The sequence below is a fragment of the Crocodylus porosus genome, unplaced genomic scaffold (assembly GCF_001723895.1).
Source record: "Crocodylus porosus isolate Cpor-Errol unplaced genomic scaffold, CroPor_comp1, whole genome shotgun sequence".
Lineage (NCBI taxonomy): Eukaryota > Metazoa > Chordata > Crocodylia > Crocodylidae > Crocodylus > Crocodylus porosus.
Genome location: NW_017728950.1, coordinates 72,113,594 through 72,136,617, shown reverse-complemented (window position 1 = coordinate 72,136,617; position 23,024 = coordinate 72,113,594). Strand labels below are relative to the sequence as shown.

General features: G+C 42.0%; 1 protein-coding gene across 6 annotated transcripts in view; it reads right to left on the bottom strand.

The window, feature by feature from the left end:
* The window catches only part of NTRK2 (neurotrophic receptor tyrosine kinase 2), a 318,801-nt gene that overhangs the window by 224,384 nt on the left and 71,393 nt on the right, over positions 1–23,024 (bottom strand). For 5 of the 6 annotated variants that reach the window (XR_002104663.1, XM_019554967.1, XM_019554968.1 and 2 more), the window contains exons 6-9: positions 18,066–18,202; positions 13,331–13,463; positions 10,948–11,247; positions 6,311–6,343 (exon numbers count right to left, since the gene is read on the bottom strand). Coding sequence is in view for 5 of the 6 variants with exons in the window: in XM_019554967.1 (XP_019410512.1) it covers positions 6,311–6,343; positions 10,948–11,247; positions 13,331–13,463; positions 18,066–18,202 (603 nt within the window). In the remaining variant the exon portion in view is untranslated. The remainder of the gene's footprint in view (positions 1–6,310; positions 6,344–10,947; positions 11,248–13,330; positions 13,464–18,065; positions 18,203–23,024) is intronic. The other variant, XM_019554969.1, reaches the window with a different exon arrangement.

The following is a 23,024-nucleotide window of genomic DNA, read 5'->3' as shown; positions in this document are numbered from 1 at the left end:
GTGGTGCTGGCTCCTACCCTGGGGGTCTTTAAGAAGAGGCTAGATGAACACCTTGCTGGGGTCGTTTGACCCCAGTACTCTTTCCTGCCATGGCAGGGGGGCGGACTTGATGATCTGCTCAGGTTCCTTCCGACCCTACCAACTATGAAACTATTAATGGGTTCTTGTGCATGTGATTACTCAATTTGTGCACAGAAATATATGAAAGTATATGCATGTACTTTGACCCACTCAGAGGTGGAGTATCAACTGTTCAATACCTTCTGCAGTCATTTACACCTGTGCCACCTGAAGGTAAACAACTACCAAAGCAAGCCAGGACTTTCTACCCACTTGATGCCACTGTGACTACAAAAGTTATCAAACAGCAAAGACTAAGCATCCCAGACTTCAAAGTCAGTGTGTGCACAAAAAATAGGCATCACATACATAACCTACAACAGCACACTCTTCATAAACACAACAATCATTTTGTGACAGTCAAGCCTTTTTGTGACATAGTTGCTCCTGATGGCCTGAAAGCCTGAATGTGAGCTTCGGAATCAGAAATACTAGCTGTGCATTTGATTTCCTGTTTGGCCTTGGACAAGTCACTTCAATTCTCTGCCTGTTTCTCTACCTATGAAAATAGGTATAATATTTCTTAGTCATCCACACCGTGGAGATGATGTATGGATTAATTATTTGAAGGATTAATGTCTGTACAAAGCTTGGAGCATGGGAAGTGAAACAGAAATGATAAATATTATCATTGCCAAAAAAGACATCTTGTGTCCCATACTAAAGCCCTTTATTTTCTTTTGCAGGTCAGCACTTCCGCTTCCGGTCCCATCTTTGAAGCAATTAGGGTAGGGACAGAAGTTACACATAAACCGGGTTAAGTGATCAGAAACTGGTTTAAACCTGTAACAGAACAGAAGCTTAATGCACATACATTAGTTTCAAAATAGCTGAACCTGGTTTAAGACAAACCTGGTTGAATGTAGCATCAGACTTAACTGATTTGGGTCAAACCGGTTTATGAAACTTCTGTCCCAAACCCCTTCCTGGTTCAACTTAAATCACAGTCCCCAAGCATGTTTTGCAGCCCTTGGCAGAGCTATACTGTCTACTCCAGAGAGGAGAGCTGGCTCCAGCTCTCTGTTCCTTAGCTGGAGTAGAGAGGGCTGGCTGACAAGGGTGTGGAGTGAGGCGAGCACAACTGGGGGTTAAACACCCCTTCCACAGCTCAAACTTACTGCTGGCTGCAACTGTGGACTACAAAACCCAGAGGCACCTGGAAGCAGTTACAGGAGCAACCCTGTGGAGTCCTGATGCTGTGAGCCAGGACTGCAAATCCCAGAGACCTCAGGGGCACCAGGAAGAGGAAGCAAACACACAGCCCATGCTGACTAGATGCCAGATTGCTGTGCAGTAGTGCCTCCCAGCTTCTGACTTGAGCCACTGCAGGCATGTGGTTGCATTTCCCTAATCAAAGCTAAATGTGTGTTCACTTCTGTTTCAATTTAATTCTGCAGCTTAGACTAACCTGCAAAGCCTGAATCAATTCAGCTTTGGGCTTTTGGACTGTCTGTACTTAGCCTTAATCGTGAAAAGGTTTGGAAGCTACCACATGCAACACAGAGTTGTAAAGGTCAAACTCATAGGGACATATCAAATCCTTCTTTAAAAGGATTCACTCTGCACAAAACTGGGGGGTAGACACTAAGTACAAACAGTTAAAAACCCTGAGACTGAACTGATTCAAACTTTGCAGGTTCCTGTAAGATGCCTAGATTGAACCAATTAGAAAATGATCTGATGTTCACTTTTCAAACCTGAAAGGCAACCAGACCCCTGCAGTAATCCATACCAGGAGCCAGGGGTGTGCTAAAGCATGCCTCCCAGCCTGACAGCCATGGTAGAGAGCCAGGAGATGAGCAATTCCCCCAGCCATGCCCCTTCTTTAGGCTCCAGCCAGCTGAGGAGTGGGTGTGGGGGGAACTGTCCAATCCTAAGGGAGGGGAAAGGGGATGGGGGAAGCCCCTGGTGGGGCATTTCTCTTTCTCCCCCTGCTTGGAGCCCCCTAGCCATGTCCCCTCCTCAGTCCAGGCCAACTGAGGAGGAGATGTGAAGGGAACCCCATCACCCTGCACTGGACCCCCAGCTAGGGTCTTCCCAGTGCAAGAGGAAGGGGGGAAGGGAGAGCAAGTCGCTTCTCCCTCTCTCCCCTTACTCCCCACTCATCCAGAGCCAGATCCAGGCCCATCACCTAGCCATGCCCTTTCCTTGGCTGAATGGTCAACTGAGAAGGGAGCTGGGGGGGGGAATGCCCTACTTCCCATCTCCTGACCCAAGCCAGGCAGTGCTGAGTGCATGGCAAGGGAGAAGCCCACAGTGGAAGCTGCTTTTCCCTCCTCCATTCCCCCCTCACCTAGCCTGCCAGCTGAGGAGGGGGGCATGTCCCAGTGATCTCCCCAGCTCCTGGCTTAGGCAGGGGGAGTAAAGCCCCCACTGCAGGCTTCCCTACAGCTGGGAACCACGGCAATCCCTCCAGCCAGGCCCCTTCCTCGGCCAGCAGGCCAGTTGAGTAGGAGTGAGGAGGGAAGGGCCCCCTCACCCAGCTCTAGACCCCCAGACAGGCTACGTCCAGCTCTGGGGGGAAGCCCACAGTGGGGGCCATTTCACATTCCAGTGCCTCCTCAGTCAATCTGCCAGCTGAAGATAGGTCATGGCCCGGTGATTGTCCTGGCTGCCAGCTGCAGGAAAGTTCACAGTGGGGGCTTTATTCACCTGCCCAACCTAGGAGCTAGGCCAATCATCCAGACATGCTGTCTCCCTGGCTGCCAGCTGAGGATAGAGTGGGTGGGAAAAATGGCCTCAACTGCATGCTTCCCTCTGTGCTGTGCACAGCCTGGCCAGGGATCCACAACCAGGTGTGTGGGGGGAGGGCTTTCCCCCGCTCACTCCCTCCTCAGTGACCAGCTGACCAAGGAGGGGGTATAGCCGGGTGATCACCCTAGCTGCAGGGAAGCTGCCATCAGGGCTTTATTTCCCTTGCCAAAACGGGGGAGCTGGGGAGATCACCCAGCCATGCCCCTTCCTCGGCCAGCAGGCCACTGAGGAGGGAGTGAGGGGGGAAAGGGCCCCCTGACCCAGATCTGGATCCCCATCCAGGCTGTGCCCAGTACAAGAAGGAAGCACACAGTGGAGGTCATTTTTTACTCCAACTCCTTCCTCAGCTGGCCTGCCAGCTGAGGAGACAGCATGGCTGGGTGACTGTCCCGGCTCCTGGCTCAGGCTGGGGGAGTAAAGCCCCCACTGTGAGCTTCCCTGCAGCTGGCAGCCAGAGCAATATCCTGGCGATGGCCCTTCTTTGGCTGGCAGGCTGGCTGAGGATGGACTTAGAGGTAAAATGGCCCCCACTGCAGGGGTGCAGGATGGGCGGAGCCCAAACTAGGGGCTTTACTCCCTCTACCTGAGCTGGGAACTAGGAGCCAGAGCGATCACTCCGGCTATTCCCCTCTCCAGAAGGCAGGCAGGCTGAGGAGGGAGCTGTGGGATGGGAAGGGGAACAGCTGCCATATCTCTCCCCTTCCCTGATTCCAGGCCTCCAACCAAGCTGTGCCTGGCACTGGGGGGGGAGGGTGTGTGTGGAACCCACTTTACTCCCCCTACCCAAGCTGGGAATCCAAGCAGGATGATCACCCAGCCTCACCAGCTCTGGACCCCCAGCCAGGTTGTCCCCAGCATGCAGGGAAGTCCACAGTGGGGGGTTTACTTCCACCTCAGCTGGGAACCAGGCCAATTCCCCTGGTGGAGGTGGCAGGGCCAGATGAATTGGCCAGGCTCTGGGTTGCCTGGGATTTTGCAGCTAGGGGTAAAGTTGCCCTCCTCTGGTGGAGCAGAGAGCATAGCCCAAAGCTGCACAGCATCCTGGGATGCTGGAGGACTGTGGGTTAAACTGAATCAGGGAGGGATCTGGGACAGACGTTCCATAAACCGGTTTGACCTAAATCAGTTATGTCTGATACTATATTCAACCAGGTTTATCTTAAACAGTTTGAGCATATTGAAAGCAGTTTATGTTCACTGAACTTCTGTTCTGTTACAGGTTTAAACAAGTTTCTGATCACTTAATCCAGTTTATGTGTAATTTCTGTCCCTGGAGCATGGGGCCTAACCAATGAATGGATCTGTTTGTGCAAGCCCCATTCCACATCAACTAATATAAGTCATAGGGAGGCGTAATGAAAGTGCCCTACTCTGCCCCTCCTTGGGGACTTAATGGGCCCATGCACTACAGAGTGTTACTAGCCACCACACACACACACAAATGCGTGCACACTCCACCCACCGCCTTCTTTTGGGAAGAAAAATATTCCATTGAAGCCCCTGATTTTTTGCTGTCTGCAGGCCATTTTATTTCATCTGAGTTAAAGGCTGTCCCTTTTACACCCTGCTTCAATTCCTCCTATTAGTAGCTTCCTAAATTACATTTGGAGAGCTACAGTTCACCATTCTCCCTGCTTGATGTGTTTGCTCTCCCTCCCACGTCAAAATGTAAGTAAATACCTACTCCTAAAGTGCCCAGTCCTTTGGGCAGCAAGTGGTTCTCATCTCTCACAGGCTTCAACAGGAGCTGATGGCACTCCAACTTAAAGGTAGTGTTAAAGCACTTGGTAAAAAGGCAATATCTGGGGGTAGATCTTGCAGACTTTTTTCTTGTTATTATTACTTTTGCCTCTCCCCAGTAAAATCTAGACAGCAAATTCTTAGTTTTCATAGGAGTCTGAAAAATTATTTGGGGGCAAGGGGGAGTTTTGATGTGAGAAGATAGACCTTTACATCTTTATTTCAACAGAGAATGCAAGTAGATGAAAAGAAGCTTTCTAAAATTATTCCATGAAATATGCAAGGTCACAGAACAGAAGCTAGTCCCAGGGCAATTTCAAGTTCATTGACTTCAGCTTGTGACACTCTCAAAAATAATTATACCGCCATTTAAAGCTGAGTATTTTAGCTGTCATTTGCTCAACCCACTAACTAAACCAGTGAAATTAGAACAACTACAAGTTAGACTACTAAGAGTCTCACAGTGAGCAAGAAGTGATTGTGTATATCTTTAAAATTAATAAAAAAAACACAGTCCACGAGTAATAATTTCAAAAGAGAAACAAATGAAATGACACTTTATTCTATAGCAGTAGTTCTTCCAAACTCCAATTCAATAAAATACCAAATCTCTTGGGTAAATATAAACATATCAGTAGTTCTCAGCAAAGCCAATGATAGTACTTGCATGGTTAAAAGCAAGCTCAAACATCATTATGTTCTTAAACAGGGGCCTCAGATAATTTTACAGAGCAGAACTGAAGGATTTATACCTGGTTCACACTACTTACATAACAGAGCACAGGCAAGTAACTGTCTAAACTATCCAAGCAAAGCATTTGGAAAAAAGGGAGGAGAAGCTATGATTTAAATATTTCCTAAGCACTTAAACCACTTTGATCCCAAACTGAATATTCAGGCTAAAGGTTAATGACATGGAATGGAATCAAAGCAATAAAATTTAATTTAGCCTAAGGAAATGTAAGTCATGGGCCATTTCATTCAAATAACCAAATACTGAGCAGGATCCAACTCCTCCAAGAAAATAAAGGATAGTTTGGAAGCACTCTTAAAGATGGACTTTCACAGTTGGTCAATAGGCACAGCCAAGTTTACACACTGCCTTTATAATATAGATCAGTCTTTGTAAAGAATAAGCTAAAATATTTTGTCTAATTGAGCATCAACTTGAACATTACACTTCAAAGAGACTGATAAAGGTAAACTAGAAGAGAAAATAACCTGTTTAAAGGAGTTAGCACTTGTGCCAACCTTATTTTTCAAATTATATTTTCCCCTACAGTCTAGGCCTCCTTTTACAGAGGTAAATCAAATGGTCCATTATCTTTTTGGAAAAAATATTATTTAATTTATAAAAGGAAAGATAATGAACTGAAGCTCACAAAACCTCAAAATGAATGAGCTGTGCCATTCATAGTTGTAATAAGTCTGTAAATAGCAGTAAATTTATGCTTCTACTGGTTGGAAGCAAAGCATTAGAGACAGAGGTAAAAAAGGTAATATGTTTTACCCTTAATTCACTTAAAATAAAATAAGCAGGAAAAGAACCGTTCATACAAAGGACACTTGATTCATGTTAAAATATGTGCCATTCAACCAAGCATAACAGTCCATCTTTTAGCAGTTTGAGTTACTTATTATTTTGTCATTTCAAAAACAAAACAAAAAACAAAACAAAAAAAATCAAATATATTACCATAAAGATCAGGATCTAGGATTGGGCCACTACCTGTCCAAGAAAGAGAAAGAGAGAAAGAGAAAAACGTTTGTAAATATTTTACAAATAATTGATGAAGAACGACAGGGCTTTCAGTTTACTTTGTTGGGTTTTGTTTTGCTTTTTTTAGTAATTTTGTTATGAATTAAAAGATTATTAGCCATAGGAATGCCATTAAGCAATAATAGTCAGAATCTCCACAGAAAAACACTCAATATAATTTATATGGTTTTTATTAAATTGCATCTTTAATTTTTTCCAGAGAGATCCTAAATATAAGTAATGCTTCATATGAAAGATCTGATCTACTCTCCTGGCAAAGGGGGCAATTCTCACCTGCATCAAATTCTACTGCTACATTAGTGTAAATATGAAATAAGAGCAGAACAAACTATGCCTGTTGACACAATAGGAAAGTCCTCCTAATATTAATAGAATTAGAATTTGACCCTCTGGCTTCAGTGGGAGTTTCCCTCAGTTGTACTAAGGTGCACATGGTCTAATACTTTTAACTTAAATCAGGAAAACATGGTTTGTAGTTGTGACATTGTCAAAAAGCAGCATGTCACTTAAGACTACAGGCCAAAGGCACCAATAACCTCAACAATGCAGCTTCATTGACTCTGCTAGAACTGTCCCCTCAAGGACCCAAGTAAAGACCTCCCAAGGATTCACAACAGAATGAGAACCCCATGCACAGAGCAACTAGAGACAGCCAAGACCTTATGCAAGTAAGACGGGCAAAAACCTAGTGTCTTGTCCCACTATATTTTCATGTCATTTTGCACCTTTTTCTTATTAGTGCATATATATATGAATCTGATCTTGCAAGCCTTCAATACACAGAATTGTTGATGTTGAGTATATTAAAGCATCATTCAGTTTACACTTGAAAAGATATCGTATTTGCAGCATAACACTTTATGCTTATTTGTACTGCATCCAATGACACAGCATAAGTCCTATAGAACACTCTCTTAGTTACAGTTTATGTATGTTTTCTATTTGTGTATAAAGTCTGAAATTAAAGTTTGGAAATATTTAAAACATATTAAGAGGAATCCATCAGTGGGCATGATTTTGTTTAAGTGACTTCACATGTGCAGTTTTACAACCAGTGCAAAGTGAAATCAGAGCATTTTTGTTTCTGCTTTTCTTGGACCAAGTGCATGAAAATCTGTTGCAAAAAGTATGAAACTAAAAATTGCAAAGCACATCTAGCATTTTCATGTCACAGGGTGGTTGCTCTTCTCCAGGCTAAGCCCAGGCCAGAGAGCAGTGGTGGTAATGGTGGTGGCCGGCCAGGCAGGTTAATCCTTCCTTGCCTGCTCCCCCAGAAACAGATAGCACAGCCAGGTGGCAGTGAGCAGGAATTTGGCTAGCATGGCTACACCACAAGCTGGGTAACACAGATCAGAGATAATCCTGCCCTGGAGTGGCATAACTTTAAGATGCCTAATGAGTGCTTAAAACTAGTTTCAGGTGTTAATGTGTGGACAAACCAAGTGTTAAGAGCTCCAACAGCTGCCCCTTATCAACACATAACAAGGCCCTAAGTGAAATTTACAACAAATAAAAGAAGGATTTAGTAATACTGTGACACTAAAACAAATGCTTTGGCATGTGAGGACTGAAGTGTAATTCATTCTCAGTGTTTGTCCTAAAGCTGTTCAAAAACAGCAAGCCACATTCTTAGCTGGTTAGATGGGGACAGCTTCATTAAAGCCAATCAAACCTAACCATTTACACATCAGCTGAGGATCTTCCTTAATGTTTATAGGAATGTGATTTGCCATAGTAGACAGACTCATCCGTCATATCCAGTGTCCTTCTTGAAAGTTGCTCAGATTTTACAGTAAATCCTAAAAAAGGGATTTGATAAAAAATTCAATGTAGAAATTATTACATTACTATACTATCTATGGGGCTTCTGCAATATGAGACATTTTTAGGTAACTCATACTTAGAGCACTATTCAAAATGATTCTATGAAAAACAAAGTATATTTCAGGGAACAAGCCCCTGTTAAACTGATAGATTGTCTACAACCTTAACAAATAAAATTCTCTGATTAGAAGCTAGAATAATGCATCTTGGACCAACCCCTCCCTCTTATGTGTAGCCCCCAAAATAAGGATAGTTATTGGTGCAAAGCTGCTTGAGTTTGAAATCTCCAAGTTTAAGGATCTCCTCAAGAGATCTATATTATAGTTAGGGAAGAGTCCAGGTTGATTTCTGCTAGCATGCTCAGACAAGATCTCTGCTTATGTGCGAGAGACCAACAAACAAAGTCCCATAGAACAGAATATTTCCTTCAGTAAATAAAACAAAAGCTTCTGATAAGCAATATGCTTCCTGGTATTAACTGTAATGTTATTATTGTACTCCAAATATTGCCAGTATCATTGGCTCCCCTGATCTTTTAAGCTGTTTCCTCGGCCCAGTAGTACAAAAGGTTGGTTGTTCCACAAACACCATACTGTAGGCAGAGAGGTTCTTGTTATGGATCCTATCTACGTTGTGACTGATACACCTTTAAAGGTGGAATGTTTTGCTGTTGATGTTTTAAGGTCCTTGAGGCTCCGTTGTCTTTATTTTTTAAATTATGTTATATGCTTTATGAGTGGGTTGGGTTTTTTTTAATTACTCTCAAGTTTTTTGTTTTGGTTTGGTTGTTTTGGGCATTTTTTTAATATCTTCAGTGCATTTGGCTGTAAGTGATTCAATAATCACAGAATCAGTTCAAAGCTTGAGGAGGATACCGCACTCCATTAAACATCAGAGCTGGTATTCAATTCTATTACGCAGGCACAGAAATGCACATATCTGGGTGTGGGCCTAATTTTTATGCTTCATTATACAGAGCTTTTTTTAAACAACAGAAATGTAATTTAATGTAAATTTATAGTATGTATATTTGACCCAATGATGGCTTCAGCAGCAGAGTCAGAAGTATTAAGGGAAGAACGTATATCATTTTTGTAGAACATTAAAACTCAGCATCACACACACCTTACATGAAACAGCTTACCAGATAAAAACTACTTCGGGGAGCCAGCCAGGATAGATGGTTTCTTCCTGTTAATTTTTAAAGACTGGTTTGTGGCCATGTATCCTACATGTAGCAATTTGTAAGATAGACACATCTTGACTACATTTATAGTAGTTTCCTCTATAATGTATTTATGAAGCCTAATTCACCACAGACTTGGAGCTATGCTTAAAAGGACACAACACAGATTTTCTCCAAAATTTATGACACGTAAGAATTTAAAACTGAAGGAATAAATGTATAATACTGCCTTCTGAAATGGGATGATCTGTTCTATTCCATGTTATAATTAAAAAGGCCAATATAATTAAAAATGCACCCAAAAGGCGACAATATCGGGTATCTTATTCTGCTTGAACTTCCAGACAGCCTTGTTAAAGTCCTATAAACTTATTAAACAAAGTGTTTATTCTTCTAAATGAACGCAGCCAAGTTAAAATTGCTTTCCATTTTAAATGGTATCTCTGTAAGGTGGACCATTTTATTGGATTGTTATAATGCAGTATTGGAGGCTGCCAGTAGCTGAAGCCCTGGACTGTTCCTGTAATGATTTTATTTAGGGAAGGACTCTCTAGAGGAAAAGACAGGAGAGAAGCTTCTAAGAGACACTGGAGTAACTGTGTCTGCTCTCAATCTACTGCACGAACTGGGAAGAGAACCATCATATCTCCATCAAATCAATGTACCTTAAATACTCAATATGGGGTCCATTTTTTATGCATATAACTGGTAGTGAAGGGGACAGAATTCAAATATGAAAGGTTTAAAGCCAATTTTCCTGTCACTGTAAGAGGACAACATAGGATTAGGCATCACCATTTCAATTAGGGTCAGTTTATTTCTACCCAATGGTAGATTTTCAGGTATAAATGTGCAATTACTTACACCAAAATGCTTCCATACTTCACAGGTGAGGTGCATGTACAGTAAGAGAAATTTCACATGGACAAGTAGAAGTCTACCACTTAGCCACATGATTACCATGCATTGTTAAACATAAGACACTTACTGTAAGCCCTACATTTTGAGTATCTGTCATATCCTGGATGCCAACCAAACAGGGAAGTCTGTTACAGCACCTTTAATAAAGAAACTCCCTATATAAATAGTTATCAGTGGCCATCTTGTCTCTCCTACATAAAAGGGTACTTGTTTTCTCTGCAGACCCCTCTAGTGTCCTAATGAGTATGTTGACTTGTACGTTTACTTTTCAGGATCAGAACTTATTTATTGGGAAAGGTCTTTTATAAAAAAAATTACTTCACCAATTCTGTCAGGTCATGGAAGAACTGTGGGCCTGAAATGGAATACAGCAGACAGAGCTAATTTGCAGCTCGCTTAAGCAAAGCAAAAGTGAAAAGAAGTCTAAAATGGGAAGGGAAACTTTTTTAAAAATCATAATGTAGAGAGAAGTTTAGTTTAAGATAACTCTTAAATTTAAAAAGCAGTGGATCAGCCCATTTTATTAACAGCAATATCAAATTAATACCTGTAGGCTGGTCAACAGCACTACCACTACATGATCATCAGTGTGCCATTCCTAACATAGGAAAAGGGTACTCACCATCTCCTGGCATTGACATGAAATGAGCATCAACTCGCTTCTCATCCTCTCCATACTCATTCTTTGCCAGTAAGGTATAAGCTCCATTGTTCAAGTGGGTAGGGTTGTCCAACTGAAGGCAGCCATGGTATTCACTTTGATTGATAACATGTATTTTAGTACAGATGTACTCTGACTCATTCAGTATAGCCCCTTCATAGAACCACTGCAGTGTGGGTTTAGGGTTCCCTTTCACAGTGAATGGAATGCACCAGTGGTGGTCCGAGGTTGGAGATTCAATAAATGTGATATTTGGTGCAACTATATTGAAAAAAAGAGTGAACAACATCAGAATATCCTGAACATGTCTCTCCCCCCTTCCTCCCCCCAATACTTAGGAATTTTTTTCTAATCATTAAAGCTAAAAGATAGTCAGCTTTAAATTCAACACTCTTTAGCTTATTTATAAACATATTCATATAGGAAAACAGAGACCATACACCCACTTACTCTGCTTATGGTACTAAATTCAGACCTGAATTGGACAGTAGCTCTGGAAACTATTGTTTAGAAAGGGATATACAAATGGGTTTGGATAAAATCAGGAACAGCTTTAAGCACTTCAGGTTTTGTGGGGTGAGAAAAAGTCCTCCTAAAGGTTTTTGTTTAATGTGAACTCTTCCACATTGTTTTTCAGCCAAACCACCAAGTACTATAAAAAGTGTTGAAGAGCTAATTAAAATGTGAAACAGCACTGGAATTATATTCAAAATCAACATCCACATTTTTAGGTGAGTTTCATCATAGCATCATGGATACTAGAGAGCAAGAGCAGTCCACTTCTTCAAGATGTGGGATGGAACAACCTGGCTGTAGTCCAACTCAGGCAAGCTGGCTTCAGAAGTACGCTAGCAGTAAAGTTCGCATGTACCCATTCTGGGACCAGGCACCTGGGGGCTCCACTGGTACCAGAGCCACTTGTCCCAGCCCCCCGCTTCCCAGCAGGAGTGTAGGTGCAGCTTCCAGCTGGTGGGGAGCTGTGCAGGGTAGCTGAAAGGTGCATCCACAATGCTGCTGCTTTTCCCCACCTCCCAGTTGCAGCACAGCTGTAGCTGGAAGGCCCTAGTTCCAGCTTACTTTGCCACTGGCTGGAAGTTGTGCCTGTCCTGCAGCCAAGGACCAGGGAGGTGAGGGGAAATGGTGGCAATGCAGGCAGAGCTTCCAGCTATTCACCTACAGTATAGCCACAGCATGGGCATGGGCAGAGGCAAAGCCTTCCAGCTCTGTGGGCCAGATCTATTGGCTCCATGGGTTGATCTGGCCCATGGGCAGTATACTGCTGACCTCTGCTAAAGAGGGTATCTCCTAACCAGTACAAGATCATTTCCTACAGTACATTTTCTAGTATGCTATCGAGTTCAAAATGTCCCAATTTTATTGACCACACTATTGATTCCTTTGGGAGACTTTTCCACAACATTGCACATTTCACTGACAAGTTTTCCTTGTTATTCATCCAATTTCCATCTAGTTATATTCCTTCATACCATTCATAATGCAGTCAATCTGGGATTTCTTGCTAACACCCTTCAAAATATTTGTGGTTTATGTCCCTTCCAGTAGCTATTTGACATCTGATTTAAACTTATAAAACATTTCATCTATAGATACTTCTTTAATCTAATCTGCCATGAGCATCTACTAAGCAAATTTTTGTCTAAGCCTGAGCCTTCCAACTGATGGTTAATGTGAAGAGTCAACAGATGAAGACTGTTTAAATATCCCACTTAATTCACTTTAAATGGATTCATGCTGGAATCTTACAGTTAAGAGGTTAGTGATTTTATCCAATGTACCAACCCTCTTGTCCTGACCATAACAAGTAAATTGATGATTTCAGAGCTATGGGCAAAGTAAAATATGCCTGGGAAAACAAATGTTACAGAATAACTATTTTTTAACACACCAGAATTACTGTTTTAGAGGAAAGACTTTAACATTTAATACTATTAAGATAACATCGTCAATTACTACTATGTGCACCTCTCCTTCTATACACACACATATTAATATGTACACAATGTATACACACACACACACACACCTCCAGTTTATATTGTTTCTTGAACATTTGGGACTTCAAACATTGACTTAAATGAGTTCAGACTGAAAGTTAAGGCAGGTATAAGCCCAGATACACAGGGATGTTCAGTTCCATGTAGTAAAACATAAAAAAATAACTTCTGGTTGTGCTGTTAAATGTAATATAGTTCATGAACTTGGAGGATATTTTACTTCAATAACTTATGCGCCCAACAAATATTTACACCCAACATTTTTTGTGCTGATGCAGTTTGATCAGGGTTTTCTGCAGCTGAAATTGTATGCAACACTGTTTACGTACAGAACACCGTGAGCTCAACAGAAGCTTGGTCTTCTCCCACAATATTTTCTGCTAAACAAGAAATCCGTAGTCCACTGTCCTTAGAAGAAACATTCTTTATGGTTAATGAGGCAGGATTCTTACTTGTATCACTCTACAAATGACAAGAAAAGAAACAAATGTGTATCAACTACCTTGTAAAACAAGCAACAAGAGTTGAAATAACAATGATTCCAGAATCTTTTAGTTTTCCTCCCCTTTAACCGTATTGCTGTGCAATTGACTGGCCATTTTATATATATAAATATATATATAAATATGTCTGTCTGTCTAAGCCATTTATTTTATATATATATATAAATTGCTTAGTCCACCTGTGTGTCTGTCTGTTTGTAATGCTCTTGGGGGTGTATGGCTCCTGGTGGAGCATGGCTCCAGCCAGTGCTGTGTGTGGGGTGAATTGCTCACCAACAATGATGGCGGGGATGGAGCGCTGTCATGGAGGTGGATGGTGGAGCACCACCCTGCCCATCATTCTTGACAGGCATTCTTGACACAGGACTGGCTGGAGCCACGCCACACCAGGAGCCACACCCCCAGGAGCATTATAGACAGACAGACAGATGAACAAGCCCATATATACATATATAATATAGATTACATGGCAGGTGGACTAAGCCTTTTTTTTATATATATATATATATATATAAAATAAATGGCTTAGAAAGACAGACAGACAGACAGATGGACTGTTTGTAATGTTCTTGTGATGCATGGCTTCCAGTGGGGCAGGGCTCCAGCCATTGCTTCACACAGGGTGAATTGCCTGTCAAGATTGACGGCGAGGATGGGGGGTGAGGGAGTGGTGCAAGACCAGGCACGGAGGGTAGGAGAAGAATGACAGCTGGGACAGCACTGCCATGACAGTGGGGATGGAGGGGACAGAGTGGAGGAAGAGTGCGGGGCCAGACATGGAGTGGGGGGGCAGGGAGAAAGATGGCAGGGATGGAATGCTTCCATGACAGCAGGGATGGAGGGGACAGAGCAGGGGGTTGAGGCCAGCACTGCTGGCCTCACTGTCCCCCGGCCCTGTTCCTTGCAGCTGGTGGCAGCAGTGTGGGATGGTGGCGGAAGGGGACAGAGGGGACAGAAGGGACAGAGTGGGACTGTGGAGCACCACCATAACAGTGGTTATGGAAGGGATAAAGCCCTCCCCTGGCCCTGCTCCATGGAGGCAAGGATGGCACAGGGTGGTGATGGCACGGAACTGGCCTCCCCCCCCGGTCCCCACCATCATTCTTGATGGGCAATTTGCTACTATTTTCATAAAATTTTATTCAGCACCATAATATTATATATTAAATATGATTCTATGGCCCTCTGTTGATTTATACCCACAGAATCTAACCTAAGAAACTGCTGATATACAATTTTTGTTGACTTCATCAGTTCTGAACAGTGTAGAAACAGTATGGAATTCGGTCTGTTCATTATGCCCTTTAACGACACTGTCTGTGTGCTGCACAACCTCTGTTATCTAAAATTACAAACATCTTGATGCTTTAAAACATACTAAGGTGGGGAACCAGAAACCATGAGTGCAGATTTCAGAAGCCAGATGAATATATAAACTCCAAGCATCAAGGGCATCCACCCCCAGTCTCTGTCTTCTGACATTTCTTCCTTTGCATGAAAATTTGATTGGCCTGTTCATACCCATTCCCTTGCTCATTCCCTCTGTTTTATCTCATCGCTCATTCATTTTAAGGCCTACTCTGAACTTCTTTTCTCAGTCATGCTCTCACCCATAGGTGAGTCAGGTGCACCAGCATAACAGGCATGTCTGGAGCATCCCCTTCAAGAGATTTCCAAGGCAAACCTCTACAAGCAGACCAACCTGGAAAGGCACTCTCATGGCTTCAGGGGCCTATTCCTGATGGAGAATTACCAGGGCACATAGGATTGGGCCCCTGAAGCCCCTGGAGTGTCAGTCCAGTGTGGCTGGAGAGGCAGTTCCAGGCTGCCTGTGTTCTCACACCATAAAACAAGCAAACATCCAGCACAAGAAAGTGGCATAAATTTATACCACCTATTGTCATGGTCACAATTTTGGACAGTTTTGGTGCAAAAAGGGGCATGGACATCTGTTTTCTTGGGCTTTGTGCCTCCATAAAAACTTTTTGGAGGCACAAAGGCTACATCTGTTTCCAGCCTACTTTGCCACAACTACAAAGTGTTCTCCCTCTCAACTTAGTTTTGAAAGATTCCTTCTAGCCTGAATCCTTTCTACAGCAAATTGGTTTCTTCAAGCTCCTGAACTATTACCCCCATCATCTTGTTGCATTTGAGTGTAGGCTGATCAAGGCACACCTTGAGTCTTTTATATTTTATAAAGCTCTGTGCACATTTAAAGCACTACCTAAACAATAACTGGATTATGTGCTGCAACATTAAAAGACATCAGGATGAATGACAAATGAAGTGTCAGGTCTTAAACAAAATCGCTTGGATTCAATTATCTTAAAGCAGGTCCTTAAAATGGTCAAAAACAACTCTCTGTTTTCTTCAATTTTACATAAAATAGGCTAACATTGCTTTAAAGAAGAAAAGTAAACAAAATAAATCTGAGAAAGTGAACAGTTCACAAATCTACTTAACTTCCCTTGCTAGGAATTCTATATGATCCCCATGACAGAGCTGCAGCACTGCAGGCACAGAACCATACTAACTTCAGTATTCCTCTTTGAGGTGTAAGGAATTGTCCATTCTCTCATTCCCACACCCCTCTTCTCCACTGAAGTCAACAGCAAGACTCCCATTGACCTGAATGATGCAAGGCTTCTTACTCCAATGCTACATTTACCCATGTGTTTAACTTGACTCACTAGTCCTACTGTAATCACTGGGACTTCCACCAGATGAAATGAAAGAGTCCATTCACAGGGAACTGATTGCAGGATCAGGGCCAAAGTGCATAGTAAAAACTCCAACTGAAGCACAAGTTAAGCATGTGGATAACTAAACTCTATTCCTACAAGGATTTTTCCTTATAAGAAGAAAATACACAGAAGTACTAGGAGGAGCAATATGAGAGACCAAAACAAAGATGTGAAGGTGTGGAGAAGAGGAATAAAAATAGAAAACCAATTAGCGAAGAAAGGGAAGGCTAGTGGTGAATGGCAAATTAATTAAAAGAGCACTCCATGTCTTACTCTTGAAAGGACTAGTGTTACTCCATAGCTAGCCTTCCATTACAAGCCGCTTTGAAATTTCACAGATCCAAAATTATGCCAGGATAGAATTTTCCTGGAAAGCTTTTAAATAAACTGGATGCTGCATTTTAAAGATAAAAAGGGTTTTGAAAAACCCGAGGTGATCTCATTTAAGCATTATCCTCCATTTGTTTTGGTTTAAAAGAAGGCTTGGCATAGGCTCCCCAAATTGTTTTGATCCCTTGATCTTGGTGGTGGACTGCTGTATTTGGCTAGTTTAAAAGTCTAGTTTTAAAATTAATTTCTCTGTATGTTACAGACCTTAGCACTCTTAATTCTAACAGCCACAAAGCAAGTGTCATGATTACCTGTGCAGGCCTAATGTAATGAGCTCTAACAGAAGTTAAAAGGCCACATGACATTCTGGTTCCCTTGGGATAAAAAAACCGATTCCTTGCACATCCTGCACACTGCACTAGCTCTTCTTTCTGGCTTAGAAAAATTCTTAAATATTTTTAAAAATTCAAGGCAGTTCATAATTCATTGTAGATGCAACTATTATTGCAATTTTTAATGCAGAGAAGCAATGTGTTAAGGTGGAGTAGAGAGGCAGACAAGGTCAACTGTACCACTTCCCCAAAATTTCATCTATAGCAGATATCCCTGTCCTTTTCACATTTAAGCGGATGTGGAAGATAGGAAACAGCCTTCTTTGTCCAGCAAAGGCCATACATCTCATATGGAGTAACTTAGGCTGTTTACACTCTAAGATGGCAGAAAATCACAATTTCAAGACTAAAGTCACAAATTCCAGAATGCAATGAAATCTTGTCAAAGGCCTTATCAGCATCTGCATTACAAAGAAAATAATCAATGTGTCTTCGACTTGTACACACTGTGAAAATGGGGACAGAATGGTAGGATTGTAAAGGGCAGCATTTGGGTGATATTATAAGTTAGTATTTTATATATTATAATTAAATTTTGTTATTTCCTCTAGAATAACTTGGAATTTTGTATGAGTAGAGTAATGTCAAATTTGTATGTTGTTATATTGTTAAAGAAAATAAAAACCCATATTATCAAGGTGATTTTCCCCACTAAAGTAATTAATATTTACAACTATAACTCAAGCATATCATATCTGTGGTCTGAGAATACAGTACAATTATATGCACAACACTTTTTTCATGAAACTTCACATTTACTAAACTAGTATTTTCCTGATAATAAGTGTTTGAGCTTCACGTTCCTAACTCATCATGTAACTAGTATTCTTATAGAATTATAGATCCGTAGTTTACAAATGAAGGTACATATACTTAAAAATCAGTATTTCAAAGAATAAATATGTTTTTCCAAGAAGCATTGCATCAGTCACTGTGGATTAAGAACAGCTGGAAAGTAAATGTAAGGATAACATTAATTTTCCATTTCATATTTATGATTATAAAAATAATAAAGATTGAAAGCCATGCTCCAGATCATCCTTCAGTAGATGGATTCAGTCTTTAGAGAGACACCTATTTGAATGAAAAGCTTACCTCATGGTTTGAAACAAGATTAGTGAAAGCCCAGGATACGTTGGGAAGTGGCATTCCAGTGGCATCACAATATACTGTGATGCTATTTCCTTCCAGAACAGTGAGGTTATAACTGCTTAAGTTTGCCAAAGGCAAGCCTATGACACAAGCAAAAAAACATATATGGGTTTATGTTTATCAGAAACACTTTGAAAACAGTCCATATGTAATCAAGAATGCAACTTGCTCAGCTAATCACCGATTTGTTGTTGTTAATTAGTGTTCAGTCAAAGAATGCAAAAAGCTCATTTGATAAAAGTAATGCCCTGGAGCTACTCTGTTCCACCACATACCCCAAAACATTTTATTTTCAAATATATTAAGGTATTGACATAAAGGAACATAGGTAAAAGGTAAAAATGGCACTTAAGCCAATTCTAATTTGTGCCTCCAATCTTGAGGAAAAGTAGGTTGTTTCTCGCCTTTGTAATAGTTGTAATAAAGTCTTTATTTTCCTTTTGCCCAAATGATATTGTCTTAGTATTCCCTATGCCATATATATACCATGGGGAAATTGTGCTCCAGGACTTCATGCAGGGGAGGATCTCCAATGGACTCTGTGGCTGCATCCAAGGGTAGGGACAGACATTCAAAAAGCCTGAACCTGAATTGATTCTATTTTTGCAGATTAGTCTAACCTGGCTAGATTAAATCAGTTTGAAACTGCACAGCCATTCTCTCTGGACTGAGGAAATTCAGAAATTCAGGCACATACCTGCAGTGGCTCAGGCTAGAAGCAGGGGGGCACTAGAGTAGCCCACCCTTCCCTTGCACAGAACTGAACTGAGGGTGGGGTGTGGCCAGGCCCTGGCAGGACACTGTGATTAGGGAGGTCTGTCTGAAACATCCCAGACTTTTCCCTGCTCACTGCTTAAGGGGTGGGAGTATTGTCAGCCCCTAGCCTCCTGCTAGCACTCTAAGGCAAGCGGGGCGGGGGGTGGTACAGTGCATGTATCTGTTGAGAATATGGTGCTTTACAATCTCCCTCCCTTCTTCTTTATACTGTCTGCAGCAAACTAACATGTGAGCAAGCCAGCAGGAGACAGATAACAGTGCTTATCACCCGATTAGCAAAACAATAGCCTCTCTCAATTACTTCAAACTTCTTAAACAGCTTACCAGCTGACCTGTTGATTAGCTCCAAACAGCCCTAAGCAGTCACTGTTCTGTCACCTTATCCCACTGAAACTGGAGACACTCACACATCTGCATTAGCTAGTGTACCACATGCGTAGGATCCCTGAGGCTAGCGTTCCTGCTGTGGGAGATGGGAAGGAGAGGAGGATGATTTCCTGTTTGATCAGCGAGGGGTGGGTAGGACAAGGGGAAGCCAGGCAGACCTTGCTGTACCTGCAAGTCTCTGCCAGAACTTCAGCCAGGGAACAGAGGGGAGGGCCCAGCCCTGCTGTGGAGCAGAGAGCCCCATCTAGCCCAGAGAACATGCCAGGATGCTGGGAGAGTCTAATTTAATTTAAGCCAGCAAGGCATCTGGGACAGATATTACATAAACTGGTTTGAGCCAAATCAATTAAGTCTGATACTACATTCAACCAGGTTTATCTCAAACCAGTTTCAGCCATTTTCAAACTGGTTTATGTGCACTGAACTTCTCTTCTGTTACAGGTTTAAACCAGTTTCTGGGTCATTTAAGCAAGTTTATGTGTAATGTCTGTCCCTAGCCCTGGTGTGTGTGAACGCTTGGTTCCCCAGGGACATTTAAGCAAGTTTACCTTGTATGCTGCTAGTTGTCCCCAGGGAATACCTATGCCATGTGTACTCTGCACATGGCAAGTCACCCTGGGTTGGGCAGGGGAGACTGGGGCCAGCATTAGGCTGGCCCCAGAAGCCTTACTTGGAATCCTGGGAGCCTCCTACTTCATTCCTACACTATCCTCCAGGCAGCAGACTAGTTATAGAACCTAGATCATTTGCTGGGAAGCTATTCTAACTTCACTCAGAAATGGTCCTTTGAATTAGGGAGACAAAACAGAAACACCTCACCTCTCTTCCCTGAATGTAGTGATGTTCTAGCACAGGAATAAAAAAAAACCCACAAAGCCACTCTGGGAAAGATTTTCAGCTAGCTCACTGCCCAACAGGTCTACCACTGGTAACTCATTTAAATGGACAATGCTTAAATTAAAGCAGGACTCTTGAAAAATATGACAAGCAGTGTATGCAACCAAGAGTAGATTTGGTTTTCAGGTGCACAACACATGACAAGCATATTTTTCCTGTCCTTCAAAATTATATTTATCTTCATGGAAAAAATAAGCACACAGGATGCTAAAAATACAGGACCTTTGTTAGGAAATGTTGTGCCATCATCTGGAGCCGTCATGCACTATGGATAGAGAACTCTAGCCTTGCCTTTGACCATGAAGCACACCTCATCAGTAATGAGAGGTATGTTTTGTTTGCAATTTATCATCTAAAACAACAAGCAGTGCCTGCTATTCCAAATACCTATTTACTATACTTCACCATATTCCCTTTCTCTTTCTGGTTTAATCAGCATGAAACTAATGAACTTCCATTATGAAATTGCAGGTATACAAGTATACCAAGGTGATGTTTTTTATAAAGTCCAAAATAAGCAAATAATCAGATGATTTATGTTAAATGGGCCACATAATATGTTAGCCAAAAATCCAGTAGTAGCTATCTATACTTGAAATATCACTTTAAGCTTAATTAGCTCAATAAAAATGAAATGAGAGACTGTAATAGCAAAGGCAAGACAAATTGTTTTCCAGGCACTGCTTTCTTGCCTAATAAGATTTGAATTCGGCACGAGTATACAATAACTACTTAGGCAATTCTGCTACTGCTTTAAGTGGTGCTGTAATGTGATTCTGATTATAGGCATCATGGATTTCTTCTATTATGCTCACTTTATAAATCAGAAGTTGAAATTTATTGAGACAGAGCTGAATGGGTTGTATGCCTTGATGCCATAATCTGTTAGCGAAGGTAGCCATCTGCTTTTGTTTGCAGTGGATTCAAACCTCAGTAGTGTCTGTCAACCAGCCAGGCAGGAAACTAAACTAATTGTAAGGAACATTTAGGTATTAATTATTTTGAATTGGGAGCAGGGAGGACAAGTAATGAGATCATTTGCTCTCTGCAGACACCCTCCCACACCACTTCTGAAAACGCTTTGACTCCTGTGGTCATACCAGATTCTGGGAGTGAGACTTAGCCATTAACAGGCTGCTACTTCTTCCCAGTAGTACCATCCTGGACAATACATATGTGGTATCACTTAAGTAAAATGAGTAGTGCTCAAAGTGTGGCTCTATTGTATTCAAGGTTTCTGCTAACACTGTGTTTTATAGAAAACTTCTTATCTAAACAGAAATAAATCCAGTGTTGACCCATTAGGGCATTAGTTGGATTTATATTACATTTCTGAGACTAATTCTTGCAGTGATTTCTTATTTTTGAACCAAGTGTCTCTACAAGACAAGACTGTGAAAGTCAGTGAAGGCAAATCCTCCCTTTCTTTAAAAGAAATAACTGCATGCATGCACTTTCCCAGACAGCAACAGGATCTCCCTCTGCCCCAACAGATCACTAGATCACAAGAGGGCTCTGAAGCCCAAAACTGGTAAAAATTGTAGAGATCCATGCTCATCAGAAGGGAAATAAAGTAAAGCTTCATAACCAGCTTAGTTATGAAAGAACATTAAAGGAGATGGCAATCAGTTTATGGAGGGGATAGGAGAACAGAAAGAGGTGCCCTGGCTCTCCAGTTAGGATATGTGATATATGAACCATGTTTGCAGTCCCCAGATTCCAGAGCAGGGTGGAAGATGTCACACAGAGCCAAGGAAGAATATTTTCCCTTCCTATTTCTACAGGGGTCAAGGTATTTTTTTTCACTTGCCTCAAAAGCATTGGTTGTTGTCTGGAGCCAAGGCTAGGGCTTTTGACTGGGATATGACAATGTTCTTGTTGAGGCTAAAATAATTTTGGTTTTCTGGTTAGAGGGCTTTGCCTCTCTAGTCAGGGTCAGAACAATCATGACAGGGAATCAAGAAAGATTTTTACCCCCTGGGCATATCAGCATGCACAGTGAGGGGTTTTGCCTTCTCTGTAGCATAGGGCATGGGCCTCTTCCTTTGGGGGTGCTCCCGGAAAGCATGGCCAGAAGAGGAGGACACTAGGTAGCCTGTGCAGTGGAGAAGAAAAAGGGATGCACGCACCTGCCTCTGCTGAATGTGGCTACTAGATCTGTGGCCCACACAGTGTGTGGCCCTCAGCTTCCTCAAAGTGGTACACCCATGGTCTAGCTCAGAGGTTCCCAACCTTTTTAGATCAAGGACCAGCAAACCGCAGACTGGCAAACTGTGGACCAGCAGCCAACCCCTTTTTATACTCAGTACAGGCATACCTCGTTTTATTGCACTTCGCTTTGTTGCACTTCACAGATATTGCGTTTTTTACAAATTGAAGGTTTGTGGCAACCCTGCATCGAGCAAGTCTATCGGCGCCATTTTTCCAACAGCATTTGCTCACTTCGTGTCTTTGTGTCACATTTTGGTAATTCTCGCAATATTTCAAACTTTTTCGTTATTATTATATTTGTTATGCTGATCTGTGATCAGTGATCTTTGATGTTACTACTGTAATAGTTTTGGGGCGCCACGAACCGCGCCCATATAAGACGGCGAACTTAATCGATAAATGTTGTGTGTGTTATGACTGCTCCACCAACCAGCTGTCCCCCCATCTCTCTCCATCTCCTCGGGCCTCCCTATTCCCTGATACACAACAATATTGAAATTAGGCCAATTAATAACCCTACAATGGCCTCTAAGTGTTCAAGTGAAAGGAAGAGTCGCACGTCTCTCACTTTAAATCAAAAGCTAGAAATGATTAAGTTTAGTGAGGAAGGCATGTCGAAAGCCGAGATAG